Source organism: Lissotriton vulgaris, chromosome 9 (assembly GCF_964263255.1).
Source record: "Lissotriton vulgaris chromosome 9, aLisVul1.2, whole genome shotgun sequence".
Lineage (NCBI taxonomy): Eukaryota > Metazoa > Chordata > Amphibia > Caudata > Salamandridae > Lissotriton > Lissotriton vulgaris.
This window is the reverse complement of record NC_141697.1, coordinates 864,812,185-864,839,675: the sequence shown is the minus strand read 5'-3', so window position 1 is coordinate 864,839,675 and position 27,491 is coordinate 864,812,185. Positions and strand designations below refer to the sequence as shown.

Sequence of the window (27,491 nt, the reverse complement as noted above, 5' to 3'; positions counted from 1 at the left end):
TAGTATTACACATGGGTGACCACCAGGTCGCGATAGGTAATATTACCAAAGGTACAAAGCATGGAGCGGGCCCTCAAACATGAAGCAAATCAAGAATCGCCCAAAGAAAGGAAAACCCTCAACCCCCTCCCAAACCACCCTCCTCCCCCTCGTCCACCTTAAATGGAAAAGAAAAAAGGGGAAATGCAGGGAACAAAGGTCAGCCCTCAACGTCTGGGGTTGCGTGGTCCTTTGGGTGCAGCGTCTGGAAGACGAAGGAGTCGTAGATACCGTGGGCAGGTTAATTCCCGGAACTCCGACACCAGTAGTGTGAGAAAGGGTCACCAAAGCTCAGAAAACTCAGCCCCCCTGTCTGCCAGTGTCAATGTAAGTTTCTCTATACCTAACACCGACCATAGTCTCTGGAGCCAACCAGTGTGCGTCGGTGGCTGAGTGGAGTGCCAGTGGGTCAAAATATTTTGAGTCGCTGCTCCCTGGGCAATAGCATTCAAGCGGCTTTTGCGTGATTTGAGGGGATATGTCATTGGATTGGGAAGGCCCAGGAGGACGTATGAGGGGAAACGTGGAATCTGTGTTTCGAAGTGTGCGTCCACTTTTGTCTAGAACTTGGTTCCAGTAAGGTTGTATAACCTGGCAGCTCCATAGCATGTGTTCTAGTGTGCCTGCCTCCCTGCATTCCCTCCAGCATTGATCACTCCTGCTTTTATCAAATTGATGAATACGTTCAGGGGTGTAGTACCAATATGTGGCAACCTTAGTTAGCATCTCTGTGAGGCCCATGTGGTACACTGAGTGCCTGGCTCTATGTTAAACTCCCTTCCACTCTTTGTGAGTCCTTCCCAGATCTTGCTCCCAACTTGTGCGGCCTGCGTTGTATGTGTGCATGTTGACACTCAGCAGCATTTTATAGATGTCAGATATTATAGTTTTTTTGGAGGTGCGTGTTACTAACCACTTCACATATGTTGTCAGGAGACGCTGCTCTTGTGGTCTGACTGGGGTGCAATGCCCAGTGCCGGACCTGTAGATATGGCAGTCGTTCTCACTCTGGGAGGCCATAATCTTCCCTAAATCGTGGAAAGGGAATGATGCCATCCAAGTCAAAGAGGTGTCCCAGTGATCTGCAAGAGGAGGAACGCCATGTTATAAAGGCGGAGGCCACTGTGCCAGGATGGAACTCTGGGTTGTTGAACAACGGAGTGAGGGGCGACGGAAAGGTGGTGTGCTGTTGGAAAGTGTTTGTGTGGTCCCAGGAATCCAGTATTGTGCTCGTGGTGTGTGAGGCATATAGGTTTGGAGGTCTATAATGTCTATTGAGGAAGCAAAGAGGGTTTTGGCAAAAGCACAGTAAGGCTGTGCCAGATACAGAATGAACAAGGAATTTGCCAGTACTGTGCGCTGCTTTTACTTATTTAACAGGATGTTGAGCGAAAAATTACTCAACCCAAAGACAACTATTTCAGTCTTGAATCTTTTTAAAAATAATTTATTTCATTAATTTTTTGTTTGTTTTCTTTTTCTTTTTACTTTCTCATGGAACAAAATAAACAAGTCAATCTAAACAAAAAGTTAATTTCGAATGAGTATTTGCAGTAAACTCATCTAGTGTTCAACATGTGTTTAAAGGTTCATTTCAACACAAAAAACATTAAACCAAAGACAATAGGGGTATCAATCCCCAAAACACCATTCACCAATACAATATAAGAAATGACGCTTTTAGACAACAATTAGACAATAGACAACATATAAAAGTAGTGAGGCTAATGAGAAACCTCAATTTACATTCAAATTCTTTCAGATAGGGCCTATTGCAGAATCTCTGCTCTAATCTAAAATGGGCCTATACATGTAAATGAAAACGTGCCAGGTTTAACATATCTTTTTGCATATACGACCACACACTATGTTTATATTTTACAAATTTTCTGAAAAAAAGAAGTTGGTCGCAAAAACAGAATAAATCTGAATTAATGAGGAGAAGGGGGGGGGTCGACGCGTTTCGAATCTCTGCTTAAATCCAGAGATTCTCTTCAGGACCAACAGACAAGATCTGAAAAACATAAATAAACAAACACTCAGTCGAAACCACACATGAGGGACCTTCAACTCGCATACGGAACAGCACAATTTTATGTCATACCTGTATTTTCATGTAACAGTGTTCAAGTCATAAGGTCTGAAACAGAAAGAATGGGCCATTCTAAGTATGTTGCAGTCATTTATGACAAAGAGGGTTCAGGCACTTTGGGCACAATGAATTCAAAAGGTAAGCAACTTACATTATTGATGTTGAAGATAGTCCAAAGGTAAGTTTGAAGGGCAAGTGGGGAAATTTAACCCGACTTCTCAATCGATATGTAAACAACTCCTAAAAATACAAACGAGTGTATGATTAACATGGTGTGTTGGACACAAGACGGGTTAGTCACATTTCGGCGGGATTGAGTCTGGTGTTCTAATTGAGTTAAAGACTCAAATGAGCGGGTGGCTCACACGTAGTCAAAGTGTTTCAAAGAATGACAACCGACGGCATTCGTGCGGAAGGTTGTTGATATGTTGTCGAGGTGTCTTTACAAAGTTAACAGCAGAAGGGGCCCGTGCGGAGGACCGTAGAGTGGGGCATTTAAGCGGAGCAGGCAAAACGTCATTTACCTTCGATAGTTGCTCTGTCCTCCTTCACTCGCTCCTCGCTCACAGGGAAAACGCCGTCTAGTTTGGCATGTTCAGTTCCGCATAGATCCGGAAGTGATTATGAAGTCGGCTAGTTGTTCATGGGAAATGTAGTCTCTGTTAGATTTTGTAATTCCTCTAATGCGAGAATGCTTCGCGACTTCGTGTTTTAATAGTAAAAAAACAAACGGTTAATGAGTGTACGCGACGGGCGAATATTGCTTGTTGTGCATGAATACATTGGGCAATTGTTGGCGTTTGTTTTTCCATTGACAATGGTTGTTCTACTGAACTCCCCATCGTGCTCATGGGAATTATAGTTCTAAGCTCGAAACTGAAACCGAACGAAGTCTATGTATACAAAATCCTCCTGTTACAAAAGAGGCTCGTTTGAAGATCAGGGGGTGCCTCTCAACAAGAGTTAATGTTGTACCTCTAAAGAGGGATGTTTTCTCAGTTAGTTAGAAACTAGGAGTTGAAAAGCCCTAAGTGGGATGTGCAGATTGCCTCATAGATGGTACAGTTCGGACATCTCATTCAGGCCTGTAATGGTGGTGTTGAACTTGAGGATTAGCATCGCTTCTCTCTGTCTTAACTTGGCCTCTAAATCACCACCTCGTGGATCTGGTTCTATTTTAGATATAATTGTCCATTTAAAATCATCATCCCCATGAGATTCATCAATCCAGTGTTGGACAAGTGGAGCTGTTAATACTTTCTTTTTAATACGAGATTTATGTTGTGACATTCTGTGTCTGGATTCGTTTTTCCAATATATAGCTTGTTGCAAGTACAAGTAATGGCATACACTATATTCCGCGTTTTGCAGTTGGTAAACTGGTCATGTTTCCACGACACGCCTTCATGTTGAAAAAGGTCACCTTCAACAGTTGAATTGCAACATAGACAAGTGCCGCATTTGTGATGGCCTGTGATTGGAGGTAGGCTTACATAGTCTCGTAAAGTCATTGTCTTGGGTTTGGGTACGGCTGCTCTGACGATCTGATTGGCTATACTTGTATCTTTTTTTAAAGCAAAAAGTGGCACTTCTTTTAACTGTTCGTTGATTTCTTTCACTAAATGCCAGTTTTGATGGATTATCTTTTTCAAAAAATTGGATGCAGGACAATAGGTTGACACACAAACCGTCCGGTTTAGTTGTTTCTTCTCTTTCTTTTGAAGAAGTTCTTCACGCGGTGTCCACCACGCTCGTTTTATTGCTTGTTTCAGCAATTTGGCTGGGTATCCAAGATCTAATAGTCTCTTTTTCAGAATATTAGCATGTGACTAATATTCATCCTTGAAAGTACAATTTCTCCGTATTCGGAGAAATTACCCTATTGGTAAATTTTGTTTTAAATTTTTCAGATGATTGCTGGAATAGTCCAAAGCCTTGTTACGGTCAGATTTCTTCCGATATAAAGTTGTTACTAGTTGACCATTTGAGCAGTAAATTTCGACATCTAAGAAAGAGAGGCGTGTTCTAGATGACTCAAGACTAAATTTGATGTCTCTTGTTCTCTCATTGAGCCATGTGTGGAACAGTTCCAGCTGTTCCTTATTCCCAGTCCATGTGAAGAACACGTCGTCGATGAATCGGACCCAACCACCAATCCACTCAAGAAAGGGGTTGTTGTTGTAAATAAATGTGTCCTCATACTGACTGATGTATAGTATAGCCAACTCAGGGGCAAAAGGGCACCCCATAGCCACTCCCTGGATTTGGAAGTAGAAGTCGTCTTTAAACTTAAAGTAGTTCTTGGTAAGGGCCATTTTTGCTAACTCCAAAAGGAATTCTGTTGGAATTTTAGATGGCATGTCTCGTTTATTCAGGAATATCTCTAAGACTTCTAAAGCTTGATCTTGGGGGATTTGGGTATATAATGAAACAATGCCCATACTAGCTAGAAGGTCATGTTCTGGATTGAATGGAAGTTCATGTAATTTATTCAAAAAGTCTGTTGTGTCTTGAAGAAAAGACTTGACCTGGGTGCAAAAAGGTTTAAGAAAAAAGTCGATAAACTTAGAAACAGGTTCAAAGAGTGAACCACAACCCGAAATGATCGGTCTCCCCGGTGGCTTTTGCTCGTTCTTATGTACCTTGGGGAGTACATAGAACAGAGGGATCCGTGGATGTTTTTTGGAAAGATAGTTGTATTCTTGTTTACCGAAAAAGCCTTGTTCCAGTCCTCTGGTCAAAATGTTTGATAATGCGTTTTGGAGTTCCTTTGGTGGGTCATAATTGATTTTCCGATAGCACTGCTCATCAGTCAACTGTCTTGTGGCCTCTGCCACGTATTCTGTTGTTCCTCAGATGACGATAGCTCCGCCTTTATCGGCTTGTTTTACTATAATGCTTGCGTCATTTTTGATTGAAAGCAATGCTTGTTTCTGTTCACGAGATAAATTTGGTGAAACAAATCCTTTATTCCTTTTTTCATGAGAGGCAATAGCAGATAACACTGTTTTTTCGAAGTATAAAACCTCCTTGGGTAGTTTGTGAATGGGTGGAGTGAAATTAGATTTGTTCCTTAATCCAGTAGTCTCTGTTTGTGGACCCATTTCTTTTTCTGCGAAAAAAATGATTAAACGTATCTTACGACAAAATTCAATGAACTCTAATTTGAGCCTCACGAAGTCGATAGCTTTGGATGGTACAAAGGTGAGTCCTTTTTGAAGCGCACTTATTTCACTTGGAGTAAGTTGTTTATTTGAAAGGTTGTAAATAGACGTTTTATTCAGTTCTTGTAGTTTTGTCGCCTTGTTGACATTTCCCAAGGTTGTTGGAATCTTGTTTTGCCTCTGGTTTTTTGTTGGTCCTGTTCTAAAAAAGGTTGTTGTTGTTGTTGTAAATTCGCTTGTTGGTAGTTAGAGCGAAATCGTTGTTGGTATTGATTTTGATTTTGACACCCGCCTCTCCGTGTAAATTGAGGACGCGAATTACCTTGATCAGACTCACTACCTGCTGATGACGATGAGGTGTCTGAAAAGGTCAAGTATTTTGTGTGTGATCGTCCTTGATTGTCCGTGAGGAAACGACGTGACTCAGGGCACGAATAAAAATCTTGTTGAAGATAAGGATATGTTTTTTCGTAGGTGAAGTTCCGTTTATCTCGGTCGAAATTGCTTTCCTTTTGCTGTACTGTGAAATCTTTGAATTCAAGAATCTCCTTTTCAACTTTATCAAGTCGACTTTTTGAGTCCTGGATCAAAGGGTTTGCTTTTATTTCGGTTTCAAGGGCTTCTATTTCTTCTAGTTGGAGTTTCGATAATCTCTGTGCTGTTTCTATAGTTAGCACCATAAGGTCTCTACTGCATTTCGTTTCGATGTAACTGAAACCTTTCTTATAAATAGCGTCCTCTGTGAAAATCACCGGTATGTTTTTTACAATAAGGCCAGATGGTATTGTGCCAGATCTGAGGTGTTGAAGAAGGTAATGGCCATGTAAGTCTGTACGGATTTGTTTTTTCTTTATGCGTATTAGCTTGTCTGATTCGTTGTTTGTTTGAGCACTACTACTTAAAGTGGCTGATCCGAACTGAGGAGGGTCTCTCAATAAGTTCTTTATGTGTTCTTCACTGTAAGCGAATGTTTGTTCCTGTGACATTATAAGGAAGTTTAGTCAATGGTGGTGTGCTGACTAGGTCCTATAACACTTCATTCAAAAATTGCAATCCATTCAGACATATATACATTCATACAAATCAATATGAACTAGACAAAAATAATAAAAAGAGACATAAATCGGGGTAACACAAAGGGGGGGGGCAAAATTAGGTCACTGTAGGGGAAGATTTCTTATTTTATCACAACTATTGTGATTGGAAAACCTCGCGAGCCTGCGCCCGCTAACGTACTGTGTAGCAAAGAGGGTTTTGGCAAAAGCACAGTAAGGCTGTGCCAGATACAGACTGAACACGGAATTTGCCAGTACTGTGCGCTGCTTTTACTTATTTAACAGGATGTTGAGCGAAAAATTACTCAACCCAAAGACAACTATTTCAGTTTTGAATCTTTTGAAAAATATTTCATTAATTTTTTGTTTTCTTTTTCTTTTTACTTTCTCATGGAACAAAATAAACGAGTCAATCTGAACGAAAAAAGTTAATTTCGAATGAGTATTTGCTGTAAACTCATCTAGTGTTCAACATGTGTTTAAAGGTTCATTTCAACACAAAAAACATTAAACCAAAGACAATAGGGGTATCAATCCACAAAACACCATTCACCAATACAATATAAGAAATGACGCTTTTAGACAACAATTAGACAATAGACAACATATAAAAGTAGTGAGGCTAATGAGAAACCTCAATTTACATTCAAATTCTTTCAGATAGGGCCTATTGCAGAATCTCTGCTCTAATCTAAAATGGGCCTATACATATAAATGAAAACGTGCCAGGTTTAACATATCTTTTTGCATATACGACCACACACTATGTTTATATTTTACAAATTTTCTGAAAAAAAGAAGTTGGTCGCAAAAATAGATTAAATCTGAATTAATGAGGAGAAGGGGGGGGGTCGAGGCGTTTCGAATCTCTGCTTATTCAAGCAGAGATTCAAAACGCGTCGACCCCCCCCCCTCTATTGAGGAAGGGTACCCCTTGTAATGGCCTACCTGCCACCGCCTGATCCTGGAATGAGCCAATGTTTTTCGGATTCCAGGCGTTGCCACTCCACTAGATACCTGAGCTGGGTTGCATGGAAATAGAGCTGAATGTCGGGAATTCCCACCCCTACTTTCTCCGGCGGTAGAGCCGCAAATTGATGGCAGATAATAGGCTTACGACCGTGCCAGATAAAGCGCGATAGGTCCGCTTGTGTTTCTTGGATCCAGCCCTGTGAAGGTCAAAGGGGAAGGGTCTGAAAGAGGTACAGAATTTGGAGGAGGACAGCCATCTACACAGCTGCGATCCGGCCTAGCGAGGACAGGGTGCAGCGTTGCCAACCATTGAGTACTGCATGGATATGTTTGCGTAGGTTGGAATAGTTAATCTCTGCCGTGGCGGGGATAGTAGGAGCCAGCTGGCTTCCCAAATAGGGGACCGCTGTCGACGCCCATGTCACCTGGTGTTCCTCCTGCAGATGGGCAAGAGTATGCAACAAGAGGGAGATGTCTAGGGCTATGGACTTGTCCATGTTAATCTTAAAGCCCGACCCCAGAGCAAAGCCGTGTAATTCAACAAAAAGGGCGCGCATTGCTGTAATTGGGTTGGAGAGAGAAAAGAGAATATAGTCCGCGTAGAGGCTAATGGTGTGGGTACCTCCCCCAACCGTAATCCCTGTTACGAGAGGATGCTGCCGGATTCTGAGCGCTAATGGTTACATATAAAATGCAAAGAGGAGGGGTGACAATGGGCACCCCTGCCTTGTGCCCTTCCCAATGGGGAACCGAGAGGATGTGTGACCATTCACACGGACTGTTGCCCAGGGGGAGTGATAGCAGTTTAAGATCCTCATTCGTAGCTTCTCGCCAAAACCAGCCGCCGTTGGGACCATTTCTAGATAAGGCTAGTGCACCCTGTCAAAGGCCTTCTCCGCATCGATGGCCAGAAGCATATATTCTCCCTGAGTGCTGGATGCCTTCTCAATCAGGTGGAGGATGCGTTTAGTGTTGTCACTGGTCTGCCTTTGCGGGATAAAGCCTGCTGGGCCATGTACGGAGCAAGGTGAGCTGCAATAATGCTTGTGTATATCTTGATGTCTATATTTAGAGAGAAATAGGCCGGTATGCCCTGCAAGCCGTCGCATCCTTCCCTGGCTTAGGGATAACCACTATTGCTGCCTCTAGCATGTCCCCGGGGATGGCTCACTCCTGATCAAAGGTATTAAACAGGTGCGCCAGTATCAGCGCTAGCTGATGACAAAACATCTTATAAAAGGCAGCTGAGTATCCGTCTGGGCCTGGTAAGGCGGGATATTGCGGAGATGACCTCTTCCTTCTGAATCGCCCTATCAAGATGCTCAGCCTGGGACTGCGTCAGAGAGGGCATATGAGCTTTAGCTATGTATTCAGTGCTGGCCTGATTATCTAGAGGATCCCCAGCATAAAGAACTGCGTAGTAACCCTGGAACGTCTCTGCTTTGATCGCATCCTTAGTTACCAACCCCGCCCCCGATGTCCGGATCTCGTGGACCCCCTGTCGCTGCCTAACTTCCCGCAATTTATTTGCTAATAAGCGGCCACATCTATCTCCTCCCACATAATAGGAATGACGAAGCCGGAGAGCAGCGTATTTGGCCTTGTCTTGGTCAAGGGCAGCTAAGTGTTTACGTTCTGTGCACATTTGACGCCGAACCTGGGAAGCACCAGTGCGTTGGTGCATCTGTTCCAGCTCAGAAACTCACCGCGTGAGTTCAACTCGTTTTTGTTCCCTCTCTGTGTTATCGGCTGCAGATATGGCTATAAATACTCCCCGTAGAACTGCCTTCAGTGATCCCCACTGTGTGGCTGGTGAGGTGTCAGCATTAGCATTGAGATCAAGAAAGTCTGTGATGGCCTTCTGGACTTGTTCCACCATGGAAGTGTGATGTAGCAACGTATCTCGCAATCGCCAATGTCGCTGAGGCCGCGTCGAGGTTGGCAGGAGGAAGGAGGCCAAGACCGGGGAGTGATCCGAGAGAGAAGCTGTCTAGACGTGCATATGTTTTGCGTGCCCCGGAGTAGAATGTGTAGCTACTAGTGCGGGGGTGTAGGTGGCGCCAGAGAACGAATAATCCCAGCTCCTGAAGGTGGGCCTGTCCCGGGATGTGAGTACCCCTGCCTGATGAGTCCTTTGACAGGATCGGTCCATGTCATTGTCAAATACAATATTGAGGTCCCACCCCCCAGTAGCAGGTGATGATCCGCAGTAGCGGCTACCTCTCCGAGAGCTCGAAGGAGGAACTTGAGCTGTCAATCATTATGCGCATAAATGGACCCCACCACAAATGTCACTCCACCTAGTGAAAATTGATAGGTAAGTAGATGGCCCTTAATCTCATCCTCCTTCTGAAGGACCCTGCCCTGAAAGGAGCGGAAGACTAGAATGGCCACTCCAGCTCTTTTAGAGGTATTAGCGGAGAATAGCTGTGTCGGGAATGCTCGGGATTTTAGCCTGTGGTGGTCTTTAGAGAGGAGGTGCGTCTCTTGTAGCAGACATATGTCCGCCTTGGAATGCTCAGGGTAGTTAAGGATCGGCCTTCGCTTGACTGGGTTATTCAGATCCCGTACATTAAGCTTGAGAATTTTAAGAAGAACACGTGTCATCTAAAGATGGTATAATGGGTGGAGCGCAGTGTGCGGTGTGACCTGAGAGGAGGAGTAAGTGTCAGCGAGACACCAATATTACGCCGATATTGGGGGAGAGCAAAACTGACAACAACAAAAAAAAAGGTGGACCGGGGAACCCATACCCTAAACCAAAACCCCGGATGAGGCATAGTCCCATAGAAAATACAAACAGTAACAAGGGGAAGGGAAACAAGAAAAAAGGATATGTCCAAAAAGAATGTCCAACATCCCGGGAAGACCAGGAGATCATCATAGTGGGTTTGTAACGTGACCAACAGAAGGGACATTGCCTCCCCTTGCCATCCCCCGCCGGTCAAGAAGCCAGAGCCGAGCCGCAGAGCGTTGATTCATCCCTCAGCTGCCTGGTCCGCCCCAGCCACGGCCTCTGTAGCCGAAGCTAGGACCTCCTGCTGATTCTTGGCAATGTCCGCCTTATCTGGCTTCCGAAACCGCCTGCATCGTCTCTGGGGTTGCCACCCTGAGGGTGCGGTCTTGGACCCTGAGGTGTCACTCTGGGTGTCCTCATCCTCGCTCGGGAGTGCTAGGTCCAGAAGTCGATAGGAGTCAATAAGGGAGTGCATCTGATGCAATTTGCCATTGAAGCAAAATATAAGCCTGATCGGGTGTCCCCAAGAGTATTGGATACCCTGCTGTCGTAGGTGCTCCGTCACAGGGCGGAATTGGCAACGGCGTTGCAAGTTAATTAGGGCCAGATCTTGGTAGAGCACCGAGGTGTGTCCCTTGTAAGAGATAGGGTGGAGAAATTTTGCTTTTGAGAGGATAGTCTCGTTGGTCTTGAACTCCTGTAGGCACACCAAAATGTCCACCGGGGGGGGTTAGGCGCACGAGGTGGGCCAACACGTTACGCCCTGTCTAGCACAATGGCCAAGTCATCTGGAGCCGCTAGGATGTGGCGGAAGAGGCCCTCGGTGAATGCGAAGAGGTCCGCGGTGTCATCTGTGGCCTTGACACCCCGAATTCGGATGTTGTGTCTGCGCGACCTGTTTTCTAGGTCTTCGAGGTATACTTGGGTGTCCAGGTGCTGATCTTGATTTCCTGCTGCAACATGGCGACTTCGGTCATGGTCGCATCACTCCTGTCTTTCAATGTGGCTACTGTCTCCCCTACCCCATCAACATCTCTGCGTATCTCCTTGATTTCGGCCGTTAATTCTGTTTTTACAGTCTGTATGTCCGCCCTGAGGGTGTTGAAGAGTGACTCCATAAAGGCCTTGGTAATGGGCTCATTGCTCGTACCAGGAGCTGCCTGCAAGGATGCCATTTTAGGTGTGACTGCCGTCGCACAAAGTCCGGGGAGTGCTCTGCCAAATATGTCCATTTGGGCCTTTGTTTTCCTTGTCGTGGACGATGACATAATCAGGAGCGCAGCAGTGCGGGGAGACCACCGACCAGCGCCCTGCGCTCCGCCGATGTGTTTAAACCTTCCTTCCGCGCTCGTGGGGCTTAGTTGTCTCGTTGGTAGGTGCTTACCCAGTGATCCTCGTCCCGGGACCAGCAGGTACCAGTCGTGGCCCAGGGACGTCTGCGGGGGGGCCACCCGGCGAGAATGCGCAGCTCTGTTTACCCAATGGCTGCCTGGTCACCACCAATCATCAAAGTCCGCTGCAGCCTATCTCAGACCCAGGCCTCATGGGGTCCCACGCTAGTTTAGTAGATCGGTCATAGCCCTCAGGCCCCTCGTCTCAGGCACCCCTTCGCAGCTCACCGCTATGTGGGCCCGGCAAGACGTCCTGTTCCACTGTTAATTGCAGGCTCACTGCACCTCTCAATCTGCCGTGGCTCGGTCCCCGCTCCATCACCACCAACTGGATGCACCAATATGTTAAAGTTCCTTGCTGTAGCACCCATCGGTCCAGTGTCCTGCGCCCCTTCTCTATGGGCCTGTGGTGTTTAGTTGCCCCGCTTCAAAATGGCGGCCCAAGGCCCGTCGCGCCAGCCATGCAGGGAGGCAGCAGGACGGAGAATCCAGGGGAGCCACACTCATCGGCCGTAATGCTACTTCCCAGCACCGTCTGTAGTGCTAGGTGTGCCCGCAGCTCTGCGCCCCTTCAATTGTCAGTCATGAGGCCGCCGTGTCTCATGGACCGCGTGACACTCCACCACTGATACGCCGCTCCTGCTTCGCCGACGGCCATCTGCCAGTTATGCCGCTCTCCGCTTACCACTTGGTGCATAGGAGTGGCGAACTGCTGCCAACCCCACTCTGGTTCTGGGTCTGCGGCCAGGGGAAAGGGGTGCCCCTTGCGCTCCGCTGTAGTCACGGCAGTCCCGCGCTGCCTCACCGTGGCTCTTCACTGCCGCTTCTCTCCAGCGCCGACACGGTCTTGGCATCTCAGGCTGCTTCGGATGGGGATGCCGGGCAGTCGGCGTTCCCCTCTGAAGCTGGTGGCATGCGACCCACATCTCGAGCAGGTCGCGCCCCGCTGGCCTCCGCAGTCGAAGCTGGACTCGACAGCCCTCATTCGGCACCGCCCCTGAGGTGAGGCTGCGGCGTGTCTTTCGGGAGTCGGGCCTCGCCCTCCGTCTGATGCCAGTATAAGCATTTCAGGGCAGTCTGCCACCGATAGCCGGCACCGGGGGGGGCTCAGACGTGCCCGGCAGGCGATAGGTAAACACTCAGCCCCGGTGACTGCTGGAAGAAGCTAATTTTGGCAGACGGCGAGCAGGAGCTCAGAGAAACACGTCCTACCTCACCGCCATCATGACCACACCCCCCAAAAACGTATTTAAAGGTGAAATGAGAATTTTGAAAAGTAATTTGTAAAACTGAATTTTATGCTGCCTAAGCCACAGCCGTGTTAAAACCAGTTCTGCCGCTCTTCACATTCCCAGAGGTTAGACACACATCCTTGACTGTGAGAGTTAATCACTCTGGCGAACAGGACAATTGCCTGCCTAGGAGCTCAGGTAGAGCAAATGGTTGTTAAATGTTAACCATTTATCAAAGGTAAGGTATCTGGGAGTGGAGAGGAACAGCTTGGAGAACAAAGAGCTGCTTTTGCACTATCTCGTTTGATTAGGGGATGTCAAGAAGGGCTTAGTCACAGTGGAGAAGCGAACCAGTTTTGACCATGTCAGGTGAGAGGATAATTCATCTATATAGGGAACTAGCTGATGGGTTGAAGACTGGTCTGCAACTAGGCAGCTGGATTCTTCCATGTTGAAACAAGGGCTCCTGGGTTATTTTAGAGTTTAGTAAAGAAAATAAGTATTCTAGAAAGGAACGTCAGCAACTGTGAGAAAACAGTTAGGATTTGGTGGTAGAACTTCTGCTATCACTGGTTAGCACACAGCATAAATTTGGCACTCCTATTACCAACTCCTGAGAAGACGCCACTTGAAGAAGAAGGCCCTGCTGGAAGAAGCCTCCTGATTCCTGCTGGAAGAAGAGTGCTCACTGAGGACTTAGGAACTCAAGGACTCCTAAAACCCAATATCTCCTAGAGACTGGGATTGATTCCAAGTGTCAAGTGGCTGCCTTCTTCTTTGCCTACTACAGGGAAACAAAAAGCAGAAGGGATCCTAATTCACGGAAAGCGCTAATTGACCATAGAAGGGTGGACCATGCAAGATCCCTGCCTTGAGAGAGACATGGTGCCCAGAAGCCTACCATGAGGTGCTTGGGGTTGCAGGGCTGACAGGGAGGAACTTTTTCAATGCTTTGAAAAAGTTGGGACTCATTTTTCCTCCCCTGGAGCATTGAGATAAGGTCCTGAGTCTTTCCCTGGGAGTGTGCACCAAAAGCCGGCAACAAAACTGTGTTCATCCTTCCCAGATCTTTTGGCAGTGTTGAAAAGTGGTTCAGCAGGCCTTCACAGCGAACGTATCCAGACTCATGGAGCCCTGCTCAGCTACAGTTACCAATTTGCCCCATTGGAGTACTTTGATATCCGAAAAGTGAATAGGTTCGAAGGTAAATTCTGGACCGGGGCTTGGTAGTAAATGTACCTGACACACAGAGTAGCCTCTGTGGCTACAAACTCATATTTATTCCACCTGGTGCTTGTGCAGCCAAAAGCAGTAGTTTCAGAGGGAGGGATCTCTTGCAAGCTACAGTCTGGGGTCTTGCCATGATGCAACATTTTGATTTACTTTTCAGAGATTAAGTCCAAAAAGGCAAAAACATTGACCAGGATGACCTTATTGGCATATCCAAGCTCTGTTTCATTGCGGTCAGCCTGAAATCTTGTTTAAGAACCAGCCAACCAAGAGTAATGCCTTTGATTGTCACATCACTATGTTCTAGGATCTTTATGCTTTAAACATTTAAACATTTATATCTATTGTACCCCTCAACCAACTTAAGATCTTGGTGTCTTTTAGCTCATTACATGTTTCTCAATTTTGCCAAATTGGTTTGGGAGTTTTATTGTGTTTTATTCATTACATTAAAATTGTTTATACTGCTTAAACTTAACACACACTTCTTTGATGATTGCCTGCCGCTCATGTCAGGGATTGAATATGGATTCTGTTTTTATTCCAGCGTGGATTTATTTACTTGTTATGGGTACCCCCTGAAAAATTAATAACCAATTTCCTCATGCATATAAGTTTGTATAAATGCATAGAAAAAGCTGTATTCACAACTTAGCTGATCTTTCTTAGATATACCAATACTTTACATGTTTTGAATTCTGTTTGCTCATTGTATGTTCTCTTGTTTTGACATAAAAAATATTGCTCCTGAGCCTTATCCTCCATACAAAAAAAGGACATTTGCTTTGACACCTTCAGTCTAAGCCTCAATGTCAATGAGTTTTAGCCATTCCTGTCCAATATTTTGTACTCTTGCTGAAATGTATTGACATTCTTCAGTTCTTGCTCCCTAACTGTTGATTGAACAAGCTGTAATTAGACATTATATTTATGATTTCTTACTAAATGCAAGTTGTTAGGCACTAGGGATAGTAGGGTGGCATTAAGATTAATTTCCACCAGTAGCCTGCCAGTCATCAAATTCGCTGTTGCAAAGGTTTTGGGCTGGATGTGGACCATCAGAAATGAATTTCTTTCCACTGAATGATATCTTGCTCTGGGTGTTGTCTGAATTTCCATCTTGTATAATAATGTTTTTAACATACCAGTGTTTTATGTGCATTTTAAATTTAATCGATCAAAATGCTTTTTTATATTAATGATAAACTCTGTTTTTAATAGAACTGCCAAAGTGGCTACTGTAACCATCGAGCAGTAACAATGTCATGTCTGTATTTATGCTTTTATGAGTTTTTTACCTCGAATAAAGCGAAATTTGATTGATTGATTGAAATTCTTATTTGCTTTGCAGGGAACGAATGTGTTTGGAATGCTGACAACTTCCTTGAATGATCCTAAATATTTTCCTGACCCCAAAAAATTCAACCCTGGACACTTCCTGGATGAGAATGGAAGCTTCAAAACAGTTGATGCCTTAATGCCTCTTTCATGTGGTATGACACTCTATGCTGAGACGGTTACTTCTCTCCCTCCTCTCTCCCCTTCACCCAACTTCATTTGCCATTTCTTTATACTGTTACTTCCTCAGTCATAGTACATGGCCTCTTCTACAATTTCTATGTAGTAGGGAGCAGTTGTATTCTCTTCTATTGTGTTTTGCAAACATCTCAAGGTAAAGGCTGGAGTAGTTGGTTTCAACATCAACTATGGCTCCAGATATACAAAGCCATTTTAAAATCACAAATCCTGCAGTTCGCAAAGTCACAGGGTTTGTGACCGCAAAATGGGTTTTAGGAATGTATTTGACTCATTTTGCTGAGTGGAAGACTGGGCTTTGGAACTCAGGCCAAATTGCAGTTACGAAAGAGCATGAATGGGATGTCCCCGTCTTCTTGTGATTTGCTATTGAATGTATCAATAATGTGTTACCACAATTGTGGTTGCAGACCGTTGATGAACTGCCAACCCCTGATGTCCCCTTCAGGCACCTTCCCTATTATGAACCGGTGCCTGTTATCCCACCAATCCAAAGTTTTTGCAAATGGGAAATTTGTTTTGTTTTAGAGCAGCACCTGTTCCTTTAAGGAACATGGGCTGCTTAAGAAAAAAGTTTCCAATTTGGGAATACATACTCAGGTATGTTGTCCTGTTGTTCCTAGCTTGCCATCATCCCAGTGTTTGCAACCAGTCACATGAATTCATAAATAGTGACCTACCTAATTATTATTCATTGAGCAAGTCATTCAGCAATCCCTGCAAAAGGATATGTGTACACCTATTATGAAAACATTGTATCTCAAAATCAGGGAAGGGCTGCAAAAAGTTATTGCACAATTTGTGACCACTTTTGGCATCCTGCCCCTTAGTATATTTGGCCCACGGAGCCTAATTTAGACTCCGTTGCAAGTACATTTTTTTTAGCACAGATCTATTTTGCTCTTTTATTCAGTAACCACAATTATTAACATAAATAGGATCCAGAGCTGGTGCCAACAGTGTGTGCAATGCTTAGAAAAATCAGTAATAACATATACAATTATTACATACACAGTTTGTTGTGCTCCTTTGTTGTGCACATATATATCAGGCAGAGGAACATTGAAAATACTTAAATGTGGTTCTTGGTTTTAGATCAGTGACCTCAATCTCCCACAGAGGAGTGGGCCCCTGACTGAAGTTTTCAATTCCTTTAAAACAGGGCTCTAAAATGTGCAGTTTTTCACTACCCACTCACACTATCAAATGCATATGTGTGTTTAATGACAATCCCCCTTCACAAATGTTCATAGCAGAATGCCCAGTTAGTGGGGTTTAAATGATTTTTTGCCTGGGAAGAAATAATTATCTTTCATTATGAAAACTATCTGTAGTAAACTCTCCAACCTTCTCTTTGCTTTTATTCGGTATAATTCGCTACGAGCCTCATACAAATGTTTTTATGAGATTATAAAGCTTGTCTAATTTTATATCTCAGTGCATGCTTAAATTGCCAATTTCATGGGATTTACAATGCATTAATTAGGATATTTACATATGCAAATAGCCTGATAGGTCAACTCATGTTTTGCATTTGAAATTGTTACATATGTGAATACTTATATACCTTATTATTTCAGATCCCTCCTGGGGATAGAAAGCTACACTGTTAGGAAATCATGTTCAAAAACAAAACCAAAGACAGAATTACCACATCTGTTCACACGTTTACCACTCCTCTGTACTGTCACACAACAAGGATCAAAAAACACAAAGACTGACAGGAATTTCACTCAGACTTGCTGGATTCACACACTCACAAACTAATTTGTCTGGTTCTAAATACCTTCAGCAATTCAGAATGCAGGTCATACAGCAGCTTTTATGAAGCATCTTACTGATCTAAAGAATGCCAAGAGTATGAAACTCATAAAAAAATTATGTGAAGGTGCGAAAGAATGTGAGGATGAAGGAGCATGTGTGAGGAAGTAGGAAATTAGGATTTAGGTGGCACCTGCACTTCCTGTTGATGGACCTGCAGTTTATGGTTTATCAAAATTCCTTACATTTCCCATTATGTACACGTAAATATTTAGCTGAATCAATTTCACTCTTCATGGGCTTCATCAGGACCTATATAATAAAAGCAAACTTGCAAACAAAAACATAGTATGAATGATATCAATCAACCTTTTAAATTTCAAAAGTAAACATACATTAAAAAATAACATGTGCTCATCTAAATTCAACACAGACATATTTCACTTCCTTCACTATTTGCCTGCTTTTAACATGCATGAATATCTCTTCACATTGTTATGCTAAATGATCAGTAGCTTACACAAATCAACACTGTTTCAAACACCACCAAAGTGTGTGGTTGTAGTGGGTCCTAAGAAAAATCACCAGTGCATCTAAAGTTGTACATTTTTATTGTGAAATGTCCCTCCGGTTATATAACTAAAAACAAAACAAGTGTCCTGATTGGTCCCACAGTTGTAAAATAACAAACAAAACAGTCACCATAGGGCCATATAACATTGTATTAACTAATAAATACACAAAAAAAAATATGAGAATGTGGATGCTTTACTAAAAAATGTATTAACAGAATGGGACTAGCCTAATTTCCGGCTCATTTAAACATCGCTACTAACCGTCAGTAGCTATAAAACATTGTCCTGCACCAGCAGTTTTTCTCAGTGCTTCCCACTTTAATCACATATCATGGATACTAAATTAGTAAAAGACATAATCAGTAAAGGACCTATTAATTTACTTAACAGATCTTCTGCAACAGCAAAAGGGTCTAGAGCAGTGAAGCAAATGTGGCAGGGGTCAACTAGAGCAAAATGTAAACCCACCAGGGGGCTAGACAAAAAAATCCCTTCCACCATCCCAAACAGTCAGTGCTTTGGTCAGGATAGCTCCAGTCCAAAAGGCTTTATAGGAGATTCAGCCTGTAGCAGAGGCATTATGAATGCGTAACATGACCTCACACAAGTGACAAAAGAAACAGGTATTTTACCAAAGAAACATATGTTGTAAAGTATTAAGCGCAAGAAAATAATAGTAAGAACAATCAAATGCCTCCTGTTGAGCATAAACTGGGCATCTACAGTGGAACCCAATTAGAGTCCTCCACATCTAGCTTTTCTCCACAACAAACCTCCTGGGCAGTCTCTGAGGCTTTCACATACATAGGAAACCTGGAAGAGGAATAAAAAAAAACATTCTGTAATGAAAAGCACAGGAACATTTGAAGTAGGCTTCCCTAAAAGCCCTATCAGAAAAACATGGACACATCGGAGACCACCTGTGATACCCTATATACAATGAAAGGCAAGTCCCCTTCCTCAGTGAGCAGCCAATACCTAATGATAAGGTACTGAGACTGGTGATCCCTGGTCAGGTGCTATACGCTCACTGTATTCTGGAGGTGCAGGCACAACTAGCCACCAACTCATAGAAGTGCCAAGCTCTAACAGATTTAGCCTTCTTGACTCAGTACTCAATACTATAGTACAACTCATTCCTAAGCAAGACCAGACTGATGAGCTAGGTACCCTGGTAAAGCAGGTAGTTCTAGGAATTATGACCAGAATAATCTCACTCATCACCCAATCCACTAAAGTTACATTTAAAAGCAACTTAAAGGAAATTAAGGGTGTAAAAAAAAGGTCTCAAATTGAGAAAGAATCCACTATGGAAGCACTGGTCAAAAAAGTGATTTGGCTTCATTTATGGAAACATGTCCTGGAATTCGTTTCTAGAGTACCACGATCAGAGGAGCAAGCAACCAAATTTGAACTACAAATGAAAACTCTAACTTTCAAGTTTGAGGACCTTGAAAATAGACCTGTGACATTTCAGCCAAAGGACAATCGGGGTACCTGAATTGACAGAGGCACGAGCCTCAGATACAATGATCTGGGTCAGTGATTTACTGGAGGAAAATATAGGCAAATATTTAGAAAATATCTAGTACAACACCTCATTTATGAGGGTGCCTAAAAATGTGCCTAAATCAGGACGTAAACCCAAGCCCAACATCACTTATTTTCATGACCATAAAATGAAGTAACTGCTCCTCAGCAATGCCTGGATAAAAAAGCATCATTTGCAACCAAGCATGCATTTTCTTTTTTCAATATTCCCTGACCAGGCTTGGGAGACTGCTAAAAGATTATGTTTACTATATACTTCAATCTCAGAATTTCAAGGAATTTCTATTCCCGTAATATTGAAATCCAATCTAACAATTAATTGCCATGAGTCCATTTAGAATTTGTAGATGTTAATGAGCCCAGCAATTTATTTCATGGCTTAAAACCTTGTAATACTTATGTCACCAAATGGGCCTCAAGAATTGACATGCAGCCTGATTCATGTAGGCAATAGCGCTCGCAAAAGGGCCAGATTCTGAGAATCTGGCCCTTTGCGAGTGCGATTTTTGCATTTGGTATTCATGATACCAAATGCAAAAATCGCTATTTAAGAAGTCGCAAATATGCGAGGAATAGCATTTAAGGAATCTCTATTAGAGATTCCTCAAATGCTATTCATGACACATCCTGAAATTGCGATTTAGCACTTTTGGGGCCGCTATTTACCGAGAGGTCAGACCTGTCGGTAAATAGCAGAAACTCAGAAAAATGCTTTTAAAAGCATTTTTCTAAGTTGCATGTTGCACACACACATGTCCTTTGGACATGTGTGTGCGCAACACCTGTCCAAATGTGCATTTTAGGGGTGCTACAGGGCGTCCTTTGGACACCCCTGGCACCCTTTCAGTCGCTATCTCATTTGCGAGTAGCAAATTGCTACTCGCAAATAAAGAACATGTAGGAATCGCTATTTTATTAGCAATTCCTACATGAATGCCGTTTTGCGTGTCCTCAATAGCGAGTCGCTATGATTCGCTATTAGGGACACGCAAAACGGATTGTACATGAATCAGGCTGATGATTCCAACCTATGCACAAACTTATGCACACACTTATGCACAAACTTATGCACAAACTCGAATGTGTTCTTTGAAGGGGAGATGTCAGGAAGGGATAGTCATGTTTTCTGGATACACGTCCAGACATCTAATAGGATGAGGGAGGGAGGGGTTTCTTCTAATGGCAAGATAGTTCCCCTGAGGAAGTGAAGTGTCTAGCATCTTAAAGGAAGGTAAAGGCAAATGGGGTTTGAGAGGACAAAAAAAATAGGTGTTCGAGGGCAATCAGGTTAGAGCGAAGAAAGCAAAAGAAAATGGTCAGGAGACAATAGAACCAGTACATGAAGCTGATCTTCACATTCCTAAATGTTTCAAAACAGGCTATCACTTTAAACGTAAAGGGGATAAAGTTCAAAAGCAAAAAAAGAGGATTAAAATAGAATGATTTAATTTAATGCGTACCAGGAAACAAGTGTGGTTCAGAAGGCTAGATTAGTATTTCCGAGATTAGGAGCTACAGAATGTTATGATAGTTCATGGGGTACTACTGTCAAAGGAACAGCTACTGTGATTTTTAATGCTAAATATCAAATCATTTACAACAAATCTGATGCAGTGGGGCAGTGGATAGTGATCAGAATGAAAATAGAGATCAGTACATTATATACATGTTTACTATGTGGGCCCAATGAGAAAAATCCTGTCCTTTACAATGAAATTCGGTAAATTCATTAGTCATTATCTCGATACAATACCACTGCAGCTTAATTGCTTTTAATGTCCAACCAAAAATACTACTAATACAGAGGGACATCCTTGCATGTGAAAGTGAGAAAGATCATCGCCTCACTACTGATAGCTTAGGGCCTTATTTAGAGTTATGAGGGCAGACTACTCTAACAAAACAGGAAATATATCCCATCCTCTCTATTACAAGTTCATTTTAGCCTAAGGTACTTGCAATTTGTCAGGTTTTGACAGAGTATTCATTTTCTCCAAGTGCTAAATAAGGTCTTAGACCAGATTAATCCAGGGAGATAGTGCATCCTGGATTCCAAAGCCTACCCCTTCTTTTCTACAGTACATTCGCAATATTCCGGAATAGTCTGCTTTTTGGTAGTAAAAGACTGATTAAAGACATCATGGCTACTTACAACCTGAACTGGGTACCCAGTCAATGCAAAACACTCCACACAGTGATTTTTCTAGGTCAAAAGGGATATCCTGGTCCAGCACCCAAAGTTGTGTCCATGGCAGATCATTGTCCTGGTCAAAGTAATCAGATAAATCAAAAAGGAACCGCAAGAAGACCAAGTGGGACTCAAACCCTCCTGCCACTTTCAAACTCCAGAGAACTCTGGAGGACATCATTATGCCTCTCAGTCTCTCTCCCGAACGTCATCACCTTCAGAGTCTATTCTGACTCAAGTCAAAAGGAAAACCACATTTTGTGACCCATCAGCCACATCGAAGCAGATAGAGGAATTCTATGATGCCCTGCTGCATCGTTTTTGTACCCTACCGGTGTACTCTGGTTGCCAAGTTTTTTTTAACAACTCAAGGTGGATGGCCATGTGTCATTTAAAGTCCTTATAATTAAAAAAGTGAGCCTCCACTCGAGTTCCCTGTAACAAGAATAAATATTATATAATAAAAATCTAGAATTTAAAATTCAAAAAGAAAATAACAGTTATATAAATAGCAAATAGGGCCATAGGTGGTTTTCAATGAAGGGTATAGATTTATTAAAATGGTTGCTTCCTCCCTATTTTATATGGTTGGAACTCAATGAGGGTGCTCCCCCGTTAATAATATTGGAGGTTCTAAGAACACACTGGATCACCACATAGCTGTCCTGGTGGAGCTTATGAGCTTTTTTTAATTGAAGATGAGTGTGGAAGATGGCAAAAAGAAATGATGTATATGTGAATCACAGAGAGCGGAAGTGTTTGTATGTGAGACATGAGGAAGTGTGACCCTCTGTGTACCACTTCTGCTCAGGGCACCCACCATATGGAATGAAAGGCACAAGAGGGTTATTATTGCTTCAATCCAGCTACCATCACAGTATGAGAGGTTTGGATCATTTTTGTTGGGGCCACATCATGTAAACTGCATGTTCCATTACAGTGCACTTTTATGTGTAAACATTTTGATTTCAAATTGTGATTTTTTTTGTTATATGTTTTTACAGTTTTGTCATATCAGTCAGTGAGTTAAAATTGCTTTCTTCGATCAATTAAAATCATAAAAGCATACAAAGATAGGCAATGTTCCAAAAAGATAAAATCTATAACATTCCATAAGCAATGCGTAATAAAATTCAGGGCTAAATATTTCATGGTAATAGTGTACAGCGTAGCAGAAGAATCTACTACACAAATGAATAAAACAGTTTAAAAGCAACAGTCATTAGAGAAACAAGAGTTTCACACATATTAGAACAGCTAAATAAGGGGTTATTTTCTTTTGCTTCTTGCTCTGACTGCTGCAACTAAAAAACTGGCAATATTACATTTCCCAAGGGCTGTTCAGCATGTGCAGGTACACTAAGGCTGGTCGAACCTGCAGAAAGCCCTTATTTTGTTTAATTGGGAATATAAAACGATTCCGTAACTGCAAGTAATGATCGCAAAACATTACAAAGTGCATTGTGTCTTGCCTTGAAAAACTGTCACAAGAACAGGGGTCCAAGTCCTCTAGCCTGCTCCAAGCCAGGGGCTCAGCCAACAAATAATGTAAAAGGTTAAACCTCAGCCTGGTCAATAAAAAACAATGTCCAGGTTTAGTGACTGTGTCCAGGTAGGTCCCCATCATGATGGAAGTTTTTAAAATCTGATGGGCTCGTACTGTGGGCTTTGATAATTCAGCAACCTCTCTTTCTGTGGTTGCAAGGCGCAAAAATGCTGTCTTTCCCCAACCCACATCCTTGTTACATAGATTTTCTGGGTTATTAAAAACATCGGGCGACCTAGCTCCCTTGTAATGTTTTTCACGTAATTAAGCCATGGCATCCAACTGGCCCTATCCAATGACATACAATCCCTAATGATCTTGCGATTTAGCTCCATTTCTGGTTTACACCATATAGAGATCCACTTGATAAAAGGGGACATTTTAATTACATCGGTCACGCAGCCAACACCCAGTTCCTCATGTTTAATAAACGAAGATGTAGACTAAGGAACTGAAAGCAGGCTACTTAGAAATGTATTTTCTACAACTTGGATCTCTGGACAATTTGTGAACCCCCAGATGTCAGAGCCATAACAAGCGATGGCTATACACTAAGATTTTATAAATGTTTAAAATTGCCTTCATTGGTTTAGCACCTAACCTTCGTGCGAAGTCAAGTATCAAACCTGTGGAGCGGGCCATGGCTAATCTTTTTGCCTTCCTCTGTGCAACCCAAGAGCATCTCTTATCAAATTAGACGCCAAGATACAGAAATGAAGCGACACTGCTTATTTCATTCCCGTCTCAACCAAATGTCTTGATTTTACTGGTCTTTTCTCCCAGACTCATAGTGTGTGATTTGAAAAAGTTGACGTTCAAGTCCAGTGAGCCCATAAAATCAGCGAACGATGATAACAGATGTTGAAGCCCCATGGCAGTGCATGCCAATAAGGCCTCATCATCTCCGTAGAGCAGGGCTGGAATCAGTTGATCCCCCACACGGGGCATATCCTGAGCAGCGCCATACAATACCAGGTCTAGATTGTTAATATAGAGGGTAAATAGCAGAGGAGCCAGGATACAGCCCTGTCTGACTCCTTTTGTCACATCTATCTTCTGCATCAGATTGCCCATTTGGTCGAATCTTACTGCAGTCGAAAGATCCCTATGCATGTCTGACAAAAAGTACACAATATTTGTGTCCATACCCATTTCTAGAAACAGAGCCCACAGCTTGAATCTATTTACTCGGCCAAACGCCGAGAACATATCCATAAACGTAATGTGGAGGGATCCTTTTTTGGCTACGGTGTACTTTCCTATTATAAGATACAGTTTAAGACACTGATCCAGGGTGCTTCTGCCTTTCCTAAAACCATATTGGATATAGGACAATATACCACGTTCATCAATTCATTTGGTTAATTTGTTTAGCACCACCCTTCCCATCACCGTGACCGTGGAATCAATCAGGGATATAGGCCTGTAACAACCTGGATCCCCTCGATTATCCTTTTTAAAAACCTGGACTATAGTTGATGTGGACCAGGATTTGGGTATTCCATATTGACATGCCATGTTCAAAACGTTAGCCAGTAACTTTGCCTATAGAAGAACATCTGTTTTAAAGAGATCAGCCGGGACCCCATCCGGGCCAGGAGCTTTATTGCCTGTCATTTGGGTAATGGCCACAGCCTCTTCTTGTGCGGAAAAAAACAAACTGTATTCAGATGTCAGACACAATGGCACTGTGTTCATCTTGTCATTGCGACTATCATAGATATCATTAAAATGGTTAAACCAGAGTTCTTCTGAGATGTTACACTCAACAACATTGCTCTCGAGGCCAGAGAAAAGGGCCCTATTTACTATTTCCCAGAATTTGGAGCTGTTCATGATTATGTCAACTCAACAGACAGCAGGTCTTCCCATGCTTCTTGTTTTATTTCCAATTTGCGTGTATGCCTGGCCTGATTATACTTCGGTAAACAATACACGCCTTACCTACTATTAGTACATCCAAATTTCACTGACCAACAGGGATAATCTGATGAGTCATCTAGATCCTCCAAGTGTGTTAAATAACACTAATCTCATGGGTCAAAGATGTAGAGTTAAAGAAAAAGCAGACACATGTCCCCAAATCCACAGAAATTGTGTGAAAACAGAGAGAGTGCCTCACGGACGTAACTCCCGAGGAGGTTCCTGGTTAGCAATGCCCAGTATACCCACTTCTCATCACCGGTCACTCTCTCTGTGTGCAGTGTGCAAAAATGACCAACAAACAACCAAATGTATAAATACTAGTAGTGGTATTGTAGTGTAGTTCCTATTTTCCCTATAGGCCCTGCGCATTGGAATAACATAAACAGCAGTGTAGACGTAGGACTGAGGTCTTCTAGGTCTCTACTGACTATGTTAGACTTAATTTAGGTTTGCGCCAGCTAGCTCAGAGGGCACTGGAAACTTTCTTGACTGAATAGGAAGTGATCAGCTTCCCTGGCTTAGACAAGAAGGGATTCAGCTTCCAACAACTGCATAAACATGACAACTTTGCTCCTCAGAATAAGAGTCAATCTCTACAGTCATGTGAAACAATAGACAGCTATTTCACTCAGTCAGTTGTGCAGATTTAATTTCACAAGGGTGCAGAGAACAGAGAGACGGGCATTTTCAATAAAAGATATTATTTATTGAGCAGTCTTTCTTCTCATGCAAGAGAAATGAATTGCCACCATTGCAAGACTTGTAATAATGTAAAGTGCGTACGGTAAAAGGAGTATCACAAAGTAATACTGTAAAAGCATTGATATGGTTTCTTAGCCATTAAGATTGTTAAGATAAATACAATATATACAATATATATACATTCATATATACATTAGCTAACAAGCTCTACTGGTGCTTCTAACTACGCCTACCCCGGTGTACCTGACCTAAGCCTAATACTTGGGAGGGAGTAAGTAAGTAGCAGTTTAAGTTGAGTTGGTTTGCCAAGAGTCTGATTCAAGAATTCTCTCTAAGGGTTTAGTCAGCACCGTACCTCTGGAATAGAATGTAGGAGGTCTGGTATCTCCTCTCAGGACCCGATATCCCAGTCACCCGCAAGGGTAGGCTGGAAGCGCCGAAGCTGGATTTTCTCGGCAGGAGAAAAGACAGCGTCTTTCTCAGCGCGTCAAAGAGGAGGGGCAGCGTCTGTGGGCTTCTCGCATGTGCTGGGCTCTCTGCAAGGGGACAGCTGCTCTGCTCCAATGTTCACCACCACCGCGTTTGCTTAAGGCAACATTGGTATATTTATACCTGAAAGGTGCCGAGTTTGACGTAGGTGCTGGACATAAGACGTCAATAAAGATGTCACTAAGAACTGGTCGTTCTTACAGTGCTCGCAGGAGTTCTATTAAAAATCAAAACAAAGCAAACGGGGCTCTCCCAGGTTGCTGGGGGTTTGGAATGTCGAAAGAACTCGGTGTGCTATCTAGGAATCTAAGGAAGTGGCTTCTACTGTATCATGGATTATCATGAACTGCAGAGGCGAGTTACTGAAATATGGTTCTGATTAAAATGCCATTATAGGGATATGTATCGATTATAGCCATATAGGGGCATAAGGTCATGATATTGATCGGGGTCCTAGATAATACACATCACCCACTCCACGGATTTATGTCCATCAATTACTAAAACTTAAGCAATAACGACATGTGTATTCCTACCCACTCCAAAAGACATTTTGCAAATAAAATGGTGTATACCAAAATACACGGAAAAAAAATGATACTATGTACTGTACGTTTTAAGCAAAATAATCATTCTAAAAATATTTGGCATATATATCTAGTTGAACGATCTTTGCGAAATTACACATGAAATGTCTCTGAATACAGAAAAGAAGGGCGAGACTATTCCATCACATAGAAATACAGTTGCTGTAAAAATGTGCTAGAGGCTGAGATAATATATTGTCTCTAGATCTACAAAAATAGAAGCTCTGTTCTTTATGAATAATTCTACTTTAAGCAAAAGTACTTGTGCCAGAAAAAAGGTAAATATTTTGGAAGTTTTTGAAAAAATACTGTCATCTTCAGGGCAAAAAATAGTTCCAAACGTTTTTTAGTAGTTCTTGTTTATCAAAGCTGAAGGCAGAATTCAGAGTTCATGGGAACGCTGTGTGCCGGATTGTTTTCCCAAAAAGTTATTATTTCTGTTCAGGGGAGAACATCATTTCAGACAGACTCGCAAAAAATTGGTCTACATATTCAGGTGATAGTTCGACCAAGTTCGATAATGCTGTAACTTGGCAGTTGTGAGAATGATTGCTATCATCGATCTCAGGATCAGCAATGCTCACAGAAGGTCGTACCTGGGTGATGTTGCTCACATTTCTTGCGTCACTGCCACCACCTAAATGTAGAGCAGGAGTCTCAACGAATGCCGTCATCAGGATTGGTAACCGCTGGGGACAACACGAAGCATGAGCCGTTA

General features: G+C 42.9%; 1 protein-coding gene across 1 annotated transcript in view; it reads left to right on the top strand.

The window, feature by feature from the left end:
• The window catches only part of LOC147692382 (cytochrome P450 2G1-like), a 691,661-nt gene that overhangs the window by 532,018 nt on the left and 132,152 nt on the right, over positions 1 to 27,491 (top strand). Inside the window, exon 8 of the mRNA XM_086938608.1 lies at positions 15,264 to 15,405. Within this exon, the coding sequence (XP_086794734.1) occupies positions 15,264 to 15,405 (142 nt within the window). The remainder of the gene's footprint in view (positions 1 to 15,263; positions 15,406 to 27,491) is intronic.